Source organism: Pholcus phalangioides, unplaced genomic scaffold (genome assembly GCF_987345545.1).
Source record: "Pholcus phalangioides strain wild (caught in Gottingen) unplaced genomic scaffold, Ppha-v1.0 ptg000013l_1, whole genome shotgun sequence".
Lineage (NCBI taxonomy): Eukaryota > Metazoa > Arthropoda > Arachnida > Araneae > Pholcidae > Pholcus > Pholcus phalangioides.
The window spans coordinates 23,940,716-23,952,855 of NW_028301606.1; the positions used below are offsets into that span (position 1 = coordinate 23,940,716).

A 12,140-nucleotide genomic window follows, 5' to 3' on the forward strand; every position below is an offset into this window, starting at 1 on the left:
ATACCATCAAATTTCTGTCTTTTAGCCTCAGAATCAGTGGGATTTTCTATTGCTTTCCTCTTAGCTGGAAAGATTCCAATAAAAAAAACTTTGATGCATAGAAAAGGACATTAAAAACCACATTCATTGTACAATAAATAACATCTGAATGAACACCAGAACTCTGTCACTGAACTTAACCCATTGCCAGGACCTCTTTCAGTCTAGCTCTGGCAAAGAACAGAATACCAGTGTTTATTGAGTGAAAAGAAAAGAAAAACATTACAATTTTGACAATATATTTTCCTGGACAATAGGGTAATGTCACAACTACCAGATTATATGGTGATAACAGACAAGATGGGGTTGGGAGCTGTTGTAGTTCAAAGTTTCAAGAGGAAAGAATGTGCTATTATTGAACATATAAAGAGCTTAATGTCATGTTACCTTACATGTTTCATATTATAAATATAATACATAAAAATTATCATTTGTATTACACAAAATGTTCACTGGAACGAGTTGTCCCATTTAACACCTTGTGGACGAGCAAGGGAAATCGATAAATAAGAGCTGTATATAAAATTGCACATATATTGGGCATGGTATCTTAATGTGTATCACCCGACAAAAATACTTACCATTTCATTTACATATTCTTAAAAGGAAATTAAACTTAATTGAAAACAGATTTTTTGTCAAAAAACATTATTATTACATGCCTATCTCTCAGTGATGGGTAAACTTTTTTTAGAAGCAAGCAAAAACCATTTAAAAAAATTCAGCAGGCTAATACAATTTATTATAAAAACTCAATGAGAATTCAACATACAGTATACACTACTACAGTAGACTCTCGGTAACTCAACACCCCAAAAGTATCGGATGTCGAGTTAGCGGGGTTTCACTCTATATTTTTGTCCGATCGTTTTTGTGTACGTAATTATATACATTCTAACAATTGTATTAAATAAAATTCTAATTCTCATTAATTTTAATTTGGGGTTGTTTCATAATAGAATCAAAACGTATAAAAAAAATTTACCTCATGAAAAATAATCAAGTACATTTGCTTGTTTTTCTTTCTGAAGAGAAAACAAAAAATTTTCTACACTATTCAGTTTATACCGCGATTGTTTGGCTCTTTCCTGACTAAGTAGGAAGTGATGTATCACATCTAGATTTTTTAGTGCATCATGGGGAGATGGTGCAGATACTTCTTCATCTGAACTTTCTGTGTGTGTGATTCTATTTCTTCGAAACATGAAGCACTTGCTTTAGGTGATTGATTCTAGAATATTGTCTGCTAAAAGTCATGAAGTTACAACATCAGAGTCAATATTCACAAATTCATCGTCGATACAATCACCCATAGTGCTATTTATGCTTTCTCCACACTTAATCTGGGAGGAATTTTTGGAGAAATAATCGTTTTCCAAAGACTCAGAACAAGAACTAACATGACGGAAGCAGTTCCGAATTGTGGCACTCGTGCCTGAGTTCCATGCAGAATCAATCATTTCAACTGAAGCTAAAATAGAAATTTTTGCGTCAATTCTAACATCCACAAATTTCTTGTAAAAAGTTTTTATACTTAGGATAATTCCTAATTTCCTTGATTGAGACTTTCTGAGGAATCTTTTGCTTTCCTTGAATTATTGATCCTGATAATGGGGTTGAGTGAGATTGGGGATTTGAACCACAAAAGAGTTGCTTCCTCTACATTGCTGAATTCTGATTTCTTATGCGTTTTCTGCTTGGTTAATCAGAAGATTCAAATGCTGAAAAAAACATTTCCCTAATTTTTAGCAAATGTTGAAATGGGTTCTGTGCAACTCCATATTCTTCGACGAGTTCACTGAGTTTTTTCCGATTCTAGTTTTTTGAAAACTTCGACTTTCGATTTCAAAGTTAAAGTATGAAGTTCGCGTGGAGCCATTACATTCACGGCCATCGATACTCACAATGATAACCAAATGACATATTCAGCGTCTAACCAGGCTTTAGCTCTTTTTCTTTCACTCTTTTTTCAAGAAATCGTAAAACCAAGTTCCGCCAAAAACATTCTCCGCAACAGACAGTATCAAAACTCACAATAGATAGGATTTTTATCCCTACTGGATGTTGAAATTGTCAACATCCAATAGGGATCACACCACACTTTAGGGATCATCCACACTTCTTTTGGCCATGAAAAGAATGAAAGACCTGTCCTGGAAACACCACTAAAATGATAGTTAGGCCAAGAGGCTTCAAACATACATTCTTTATCCTTTACATGCACCCCATCCCTTCCCCCATAGTGCAAAAAAGGGAGCCCATCATATAGAACAAAGAAACAAAGGATTATCGAAGTACCCACAGACAACGTCAAAAAATTCCACGAATGGTAATACACAGGAAATTGTAAAAACCAGCAAAAAGGGACAAAAATCATAGTCAACTTAAGCAGAGTTACGCCAAACACGTGTCAAGTTAGAGAGTTTCCCCTTCATTGAAATTAGTATTGGGCCAACCAAGGGAATAATAGATGTTGAGTTATCCAGATAGGCGAGTTACACAGAATCTACTGTATTATTTTAAAACCTACAGCAGGTCGAATATAACCTCTGAGTAGGCTGTAGTTTGTTCATCACTGGCCCCCAACTCATGAACATGTTTTGTAGAATATTTATAGACGATAATACATTTAAAAAAAAAACAAAGAAAAGACCAACTTACATTTGTCTGACGATGCAGAGCGATTTTTGAAATCTGGATTCCATATGGGAGAATTATCATTGTATATTTCTTTCTCAAACAAAGACAGAAACCTACATCAATAGAAGGAAAAAATATTTTAGCACAATGTCTTATTGAGTTATTGAATTCACAGCATTAGCTGGCATGTTATGAAAATCTGGGATACCAACTATTTGAAAATCGGTATCTGGTCCATTCCCAGGAAAAGCAAGGCTTAATAAGGATTGCATGATACATTTAAAAGACTGATACCAATTCATATTAAATACTGAATAACTAAGCGAATAAGAATAAAATAATACTTTATCACTAGAAAACAATTTTTACATGGGAATTTAATACCAAAAGTAGAGCATTTACTTATAATAATTATGGTCAACTTGATACGAATATAAATACTGTATTTCGCAGATTTCTCTGCATGTATTTTTTGCAGTCTAAAAATACTAAGTTTAAATATTTATGCTTCCATTTAACTGACCTAATCTATGCAAACAAATATGCTTTGTATCATACATTTTTAATAAATTAACATTTATGTATGTGTGGCAGCAAAAAACCAAATATTATAAATTAAATTTGACCCCGAAGTTTAAAAAACAAATGTATCATAAATATGGTTATGATCATTAATATGCCCACTATTTTGAAAGTTGACAGCCATTTTTTTGCCTTCAAAAGATTTTAAGAATTTAGATTGAGAATTTATTTATTGGTTTGCGCTATTCAAAGAAGTTCTAGAACCTCACATAACTTTACATTTTATTATATACACAATTTGATTCTTTTTTGATTTGTCCAAAGAAGTTTTTTAAAATCAGAAAAATTTTAAAAATAAAAATGATTTTTTTTTTTATTTCTATATTTTCACTATAAAATACTCACTCTGGATAGTGAGTTAGTATCAGACCCAGCCTTTTTGTCTCAAATTTGCTGCTACCAGCATTACATTCTTTCTTGATCTTTTCAATGAACTGTTTTTTCGCTGCAGGAAAGGTAGACCTGAGGAATGTTTTCCCAAAAGTTGACAAAACTTCATTTTCTTCAAAACTGTCTAGAAATGCTGGAACTCGACAGAAATAAAGCCATCTTAAAAAGAAAAAAAAGCAAATGTATTTTTTCTTTTTTTACTAAATAGAGAAGTATGAAAGAACATCAAGATTTTTGCCGAAAATGTATCATTAACTCAAATTAAAAATAAGTTTTATATAACAAATATGTTATTTACATTATGAATACTAATTGAACATTATTTGAACATTGTTTTTCGAGTAAAAAAAAGGGAGGAGTGCAAGAGAAAAGTGAAACATAGCAAATCAGTGTAAATTAGACAAAATATATATGTTACAGCCAAAACCTGAAATCCCTTATTTTGGTTGACCCGGACAATGTCCAAAGTTCAAGCTTTAACTGGCCCCTATATATTGCCTATGATATCAATATTCCGATTCCTTTGATCATTAGGGTGTTGCCATAGCTAATCATAATTATAAGTGTTAAATTATCACAAAAAATACACCAACTTGGCAATGACCCAAGGATAATCCTAAAACAGAACCATAGGGATCAATACAGTAGAATCCCATTTTAACGAATACTGTTATAGTGAAAATATTATTTTAACGAACACTTTTCTAATCCCGCAGATAAATTTACATAGGAATAATGGGGATTCCTTTATAACAAAGTGATATCTTCAGTCTCTTGAAGTTCGTTATAACAGTATTCGACTGTATATAAGGGCAGGCCAAAGCCCAAAATTCAGACATTGGCCAGGTCAACTGCCTGATTTTGGGCTTTGACAGTAACATATATAAATTAAAAATAGATCTTAAATCTTTCAAAGCACATGCACAAATACAATGAATGTTTTATCACAAATTCACAGTGATAAAATATTGTATTTGAAATAATTTTTGATAATCATATAAAGTTTGTGCTATAGTATTTACCTTTTGTAATTGAGAATGTATGATGCCATATCTTCATTTGTAGATGACTGTTTTTTGGCAGATGGCGTCTCTACTTTAAGATATGTTAAGCTGAAAAGGAAAAACTTGGACACAGAGAACATTATTCCATACTGCTCCTTAGATAGGTGGCTGAATTTATATTGCAAGAAATTGGACATAGCCTTAGGGAGAAACAAACAGATGATATTTCAGAATAGAGTATACATATGTAGTACATCATTGCAATCTTGTATAAATATTGGCTGATTATAATAATGATAACAATCAAAACAGTAATCCTAAGGTTATAATTCACTTCTGATTATTTTTTTTGTATCTCACATAAAGGATTTAAATTATTCAGACATATAGAACTTTTTAGACTATTTCACAGGATATCTCAAATAAAAATTGGCTACTAAATTAATGATAACAATATTACTGAACATTGTTCAGCGGTGGTCAAAAAAACGAATAGAATGCTCGGTCTCATTTTCAAAAAAGTGTCTTCGCATTCTCCTAAAGTCATTCTTCCGCTTTTTCGAGGCTTAGTTCGTCCTGGACTGGAGTATGCTGTAAGGTTTTGGAGACCATACCTACAAAGGGACGTAGACTTGGTTGAAGGGGTGCAGAGAAGAGCTACGCATGTCCTTATTGGCACACAGGGCTTGAGTTATGAAGAGAGACTTCATTTTTTGAATATGTTTACATTGGATGAACGCAGGAGATATGATCAAAGTGTTCAAAATTTTCAATGGGATGGATAGGATGGACCATGAACTTTTAGTACACTGCCAATCGACTGCTTTTACAAGGGGACACCAGTATCGATTGGTGAGGGACAATGCAAGGTTATGGTGTCGCAGGGAATTTTTCTCTAATAGGGTTGTTAATAAATGGAATAGCTTACCCCCGGAGGTAGTAAATTGTAACACAATTGACACATTTAAAAAGAAATATGATAAACATGTTGGGGTAAATCGAGAAGCTATCCATACTCAGAATAAGACAACCATAAGTATTCTTTATGGGCATTGTATAATATTTTATCATGTGTATATATTGTTTATAATTTTTGTTAATTGAATTTTTAATTGGGTTGCTGTATTTTTGAAATATATGACATCCATATTTTTATGGGCATCTTTTTCTCAGCCACCTCGTTGGGCATTTTGCCTGTTGCGGCGTTGTATTTGTACTGTAAATCTAAGAAAACAGAGCTCCGACAGAAAATACATTTTTTTCAGCTTTCAAAGCAATCTCAGCCAAACTATACATTCTTTGAAAATTTTTTATAAAACTTCTGGAAAAATGGTGGAAAAGTTTTGTTTCAGAATTTCTGTCAACACTGCAGTCCCATAATTTTGAATCTTCATGATGCCTCCCACTGATTTCTTGACAAAAAGTAATAATGTTTAGACCAACAGCCTCAATTTGTAATAGCAGCGTCCTACTTGAAAAATGTTGAGGGTCATCTTAGCTAACTTCAAATTGTGTTTCTAGTCTTTTAGAAATCATATAAAACCCTTAATTGCGCACACTTTTTTTTCTGAAAAATTCCCTGCTCTCATGTCATGTTTTGGCAAATAAATGCTTGCTTACAATTTGTTAAAGTAAAAATATCCCACAGATAATGCATCTAGAAACTTCCAGGTGTGTTCGTGCACATTCTTTAAATCAGTATTTTTATTCAACCTTTTCTACTCTCTCTTGCAGACTTTTCTTTTCTTTTAAACCAGGGTTGTTTGGTTTTAACCAAGTGGTTTTTTAAAAAAAATCAAATAAAAGTTACCTAAATATCATTTTTTCCCTTGAAAAATATCATATTGGTTCATTATCAGCTGAAATGTTTCATTTTTACCACATTTTACATCCTTGGGGTACATTCTGATGGTATATCTTTAAATGACATAAGATTTTATAAGTGGTTTTTTTTCAAAAAGTCTCATAAGAGTGGCCAGAATATATATATATATATATTTTTTTCATATGAAGTATCTTAGTTATATAAAAGCCAAAATTTCTCATTCTTACAACATTTTCTAACCTTTGGCTACATTCTGATGCTCTATCTTTAACAAATTCATGAATAAGGATTGCATCACACATCTAAATGTAGTGGTGTATGTAGTAGTCACAGGGTTTCTTTTTCCCTTCACAAAGAAGTAGCTACAGTAGTGACACCATCATGCTAGGGGCAGGTGGTCCTATAATACAATAAAGACACCAGCTGTCCTTAAAGGACAAAGACTAGTGTACTAGTAGTTACATTACCTCACATACATTTTCATTTTCTTTCCCATAAGAAGTAGCACATCTCCTACTGTAGATCTCCCAGTCTTAATATTCCGCCCGAGTGGCGCAGTGGTAAAGTCTTCCACTATGAAGGTTACCATCAAGGTCCATGGGTTCGAATCCGGGCATAGAACATCAGAAGCAAGTTCTTTGCCTACCGAACCTAGGGCGACCACCGATGGATGGAGCCTTCATTTCCCACCCAACTCCACTGGTTGGAAATTGCTGCATGGCGATATATGACCGGAGTTGGTGTGCGGTGAAGTAGTAGTCTTAACATTCAATAGTTGTTTTTTTTATACTTTCACACACATACTGTTAAGCCGAGTTAATCAAGGTTCTACTGTATAGTAGTAACAGATTTATGAAAAATAATCAGCTATATACAGGGTGATTATAATTAAAGTTTTGATCCCAAAACTATACAATAAGTACTGATCAGAATGACTTGAAAATTTGCATGGATACTCCTGAAGCAATGGAAGTTTCTTTCGCAAAAGAAAAAAGTGCAAAATATGCAAGTAGATGATGCTGTACTTGGCCAGCAGTATAATCTATTTTGTGCAACCACATCATTTCGGCACTTCCACAGCATCAGTGTGTGGATAGAACTTCTATCAATATGCACATTGCAATACCAGCAAAGCAGCTGCTGAAGACCCATTTTGATAGGATGCACCTTAACCCTTGCAAATTCTGGCTGTGGGGGGTACCTCAAAATGTTATGAACAGTGGTCAAATTGCAAACTTTTGTGAATTGCAAGCTTCAGTGCATCCCCTATATGTTAGAAGTTCCTCAGAAATATTAACGTGGGGGCGCGTTTGGTTTAATAAAGATGAATTGCAAGCACATCCACATCATGATCATGGCATACTCTGATCTGTTGTTGAACAAGAATTTTTGTGCTTTCACCTCATAGCCAAAACACGGTGAACAACATATTTAACATTTCTTAAGTAAGTTGTAGTTATTTGTTCAATTACTTCGTTTTTTATTATGTTTCCATGAATTATGAAATCGTGAAATGCTATAATTAAGGTATCATTCTGCCATGACTGGCTATCGTTTCCATTCTGCGAGCAAATTTCCCACATGTTGGATGATGTCATTAATTTTACGTTTTTAAGTATTTTTTCCCCTTTATCAAATAAAATTTAATTTTTTCAGGAATATTCATGTCAATTTTCAAGTCATTCTGACAATCATTCTGTTTTTTACAGTGTTTTGAAATCAGAACCTTAGTTATAATCACCCTGTATATCGTAAATCATTGCTAATTAATCTGCATTATTTATGCTTCATTAAATACATTATATTTTTGTAAAAAGCATGTTTTGGCCCGATGAGCCAATTTTGCCTGTATAATCGAGCGAGTAGTTTCTTCTTGTTACAGCCACGAGGCTGAGTCGTCCCCAGTCAGTTCGCTCTGGATTTTCGACATGTATAGTTAGTTCTCAATTTTCTCTGTGTATGTTTCTTTTCCTTAATAATTGTGATGTCGTGTTTAATTACGGATTAAAATGTTTAATACGTTCGCGAGTCGTTCATCTCTTTTTTCCACATCATCGGCAATATTGCCACATTGGTGACCCGAAATCCTGTAACATCGCTGCCTTCACGATAACTCAACATCGCATGGACGACGATATTCATCCTGACTATGGTGCTGCCTGATTATCACCGATGCTGATTCTTCACGCCTACACATTTACCGGATGAACGACGCTTCGCTGGGGGATTTCAACGCTCAAGTTTGCCGTTTCTAAGGGGTGAGTTGCTTGTTTCTTATTTTGTTGGCCGCCGCTAAATTTATTTTTCGTCATGCCAACCGAAACTTCAACCACAGCGATTACGCCTCAATCTCAACTCGCTAGAGTCGCATTTCGTGCACCCCCTCTTTGGAAAAATAACGCCGAACTATGGTTCATTCAGGTTGAATCCCAATTTCAAGTTACTGGTATAACTAATGACCAAACTAAACTCCACAACGTTGTCGCCGTGCTCGATAATGATGTACTGCTTTCTGTTAGCGATATAGTACGCAACCCCCCCAGCGAAGGTGCCTACGACGCAATTAAAAACCGTATAATCGCCCAGTACGCAGAATCTGAAAATGCGCGATTACGTTCGCTTCTCCAAGACTTACAATTGGGTGATAAGAAACCTTCTCAGCTGTTACGACAGATGAAAGATTTAGCACAAGACCATGTCTCTGACGATGTGTTGAGATCATTGTTTTTACAACGACTCCCAGTAAACATGCAGCAAATATTATCAGTCAGCAAAGATCAACTGACAGAGTTGGCCTTGGTTGCAGACAAAATCGCCGAAGTTACCGACATTTCACCGGTTATCGCGGCTACCTCTACAGACACGATCATTCAAACTTTTGAAAAAAAATTAGAAGCTCTCAGCGAGCAAATTGAGCTTTTGTCGCGGGGGCGTTCCCCGACAAGACATTTTCAGAGCCGAAATCGTTCGAATTCGAGAACTAGAAATTGTTCTAAAAATCGTGTTTCCTCCGAAAATCATTGTTGGTATCACAGACGTTTCGCCGAGAAAGCTCGCAAATGCATCAGCCCCTGTAATTTTTCGGGAAACGAGCGAGCTCATCAGAACTAGCGGCATCTGATGTTAGCCGACTTAACTGCCGCTTATTCATTCCAGATCGCAACACTGGGTTGCGTTTTCTGATCGATTCAGGCGCGGCATGTTCCGTCTTTCCCGTGAATCACATACGTGATCGCAAACCAGTTGTTGACGAAAACTTCATTTTATACGCTGCCAATGGAACCGCTATTAAAACATATGGCAATAAACATTTAGTGCTCGACTTGGGTTTACGCAGAGACTTTCCTTGGTCATTTGTCATCGCCAATGTCTCCGGCCCTATCTTGGGAGCTGATTTTATGCAACGATTTGAGTTATTGGTTGATATCAAGAACCGTCGACTCATTGATCAATTGACATCTCTTAACGCACGAGGTAATGTTTTACCCGGTCAGCCTCCTGGTTTGAAGACCATTTTTGGTACTTCCCAGTACCATCAGCTACTGTCCGAATTCCCAAACATTACGCAGACTGCCCTCAATCAAGTTCCTATTGATCATTCAACAACACACTGTATTCTCACTGATGGTCAACCTGTAGCTTCAAAAGCCAGACGTCTTAGCCCAGAGAAGTTAGACGCGGTACGACAGGAATTTCAGATGCTCTTGGCTCAGGGTATAGTTCGTCCGTCCTCAAGTCCTTGGGCGAGTCCCATTCATCTCGTTCCGAAGAAAGATGGATCCTGGCGTGTCTGTGGAGACTTTCGTAGGCTCAACGCCGTTACAATCCCGGACCGGTACCCACTGCCACACATCCAAGATTTTGGAATGGAGTTGAATGGTAAAAAAATTTTCTCCAAATTAGATCTCGTGAGAGCTTACAACCAAATTCCAGTTAACGAGAAAGATATACAAAAAACAGCTGTCATAACTCCGATAGGACTTTTTGAGTACACTCGCATGACTTTCGGTTTGAGAAACGCAGGCCAGTCGTTCCAGCGATTCATTGACGAAGTCGTCCGTGGTCTCAATTGCTATGTATACCTCGACGACATTTTGGTGGCTAGTGAAGACGAAACCACGCATCTGCAGGACTTACGCAAAATTTTTGAACGTCTCAATAAATATCGCGTTGTCCTCAATGTCAAGAAATGTGTATTTGGCCAAACCGAATTGCCCTTCCTTGGGTACCTCATATCTTCGAGGGGTATATCGCCATTACCCGAAAAGGTCAGTGCTATCGCCAAGTACCCGAAGCCTAAAACTGTGTATGATTTGAGACGCTTCTTAGCTCTCATAAATTTTTACCATAGGTTCCTGGACAAAGCAGCCGAAAAACAAGCTGCACTCCATGACCTGGTGAAAAGTAAAAAGAAGAAAGACAAAACCCTTATTGCTTGGACCCCTGCAACTGAGAAAGCTTTCCAGACTTGCAAGGACATGATCGCCAATGCTGCCATGTTGGCTTATCCTAAACAAGACGCTGAATTGATTCTCATGACCGACGCCTCAGACACAAGTCTCGGAGCCGTTCTGAATCAAAAACATTTAACTACAGTTGAGCCCATTGCTTTCTTTTCCCGCAAGCTCACTGCAACGGAAAAGAACTACAGTGTCTACGATCGCGAGTTACTGGGAATTTATTCTGCTATTCGGCACTTCCGTCATTTCTTGGAGGGTAGGCAGTTCACCATTCTTTGTGACCATAAGCCTCTCATCTATGCCTTCTGCCAGAAGACAGACAAGTGTTCTCCCAGGCAGTTACGACAACTCGAATTCATATCGCAGTTTTCTACCAACATACAGCATGTTCCTGGCGGGCAAAATCCTATCGCCGATGCTTTTTCACGTATGGCAGGCATAGAACTGCCAGTCAATATTGACTATCAACTCATGGCACAGGAACAGCAACGCGATGAAAGTTTGCATTCCTGTAAGCTTGACAATTCCGGATTGGACTTGAAACCATTTTCTGTTTCTTCCGATGGTCCCGATCTTCAATGTGACGTCTCAACAGGTGCTATTCGACCTCTTGTACCTGAAAGCTTACGAAAAGCAGTTTTTGACTCTATGCACTCGCTGTCACATCCAAGTGGACGTGCTACAGCAAAGCTGGTAAAAAGCAGATTCATATGGCCATCTCTGGAAAAAGACTGCATGCATTTTGCTAAATGTTGCATTACCTGCCAAAAGAGCAAGGTCAGCAGACATGTCAAGTCACCACTTGGACAGTTCGCATTACCCAAATCTCGGTTTAGGAACGTCCATATTGACATCGTTGGCCCTCTACCACCCTCGCAAGGCTACACCTACTGTCTCACATGCGTTGACAGATTTACTCGGTGGCCCGAAGTGTTTCCTATGGTTAATCAAACTGCTGAATCTGTTTCTGAAGTTTTCTTTGCAGGATGGATTTCAAGGTTTGGTGTCCCAGAGGTTGTTACGACTGACCGTGGTGCACAATTCGAATCTGCGCTGTTCCATTCTTTCACTCGTCTACTGGGTACAGAGAGAACAAGAACCACGGCATACCATCCAGCTGCTAACGGGATGGTCGAGAGATTCCATAGACAGCTAAAAGCTTCCATCATGTGTCTCCAGTCCAACAGCTGGACGAAAGCA

The 12,140-nt window shown here is 36.9% G+C and overlaps 1 protein-coding gene across 1 annotated transcript in view; it reads right to left on the reverse strand.

The window, feature by feature from the left end:
• Gcn5 (Gcn5 acetyltransferase) overlaps positions 1–12,140 on the reverse strand; it is a 38,911-nt gene that overhangs the window by 17,347 nt on the left and 9,424 nt on the right. The window contains exons 6-9 of the mRNA XM_089240971.1: positions 4,674–4,855; positions 3,607–3,810; positions 2,701–2,792; positions 5–64 (exon numbers count right to left, since the gene is read on the reverse strand). Of these exons, the coding sequence (XP_089097097.1) occupies positions 5–64; positions 2,701–2,792; positions 3,607–3,810; positions 4,674–4,855 (538 nt within the window). The remainder of the gene's footprint in view (positions 1–4; positions 65–2,700; positions 2,793–3,606; positions 3,811–4,673; positions 4,856–12,140) is intronic.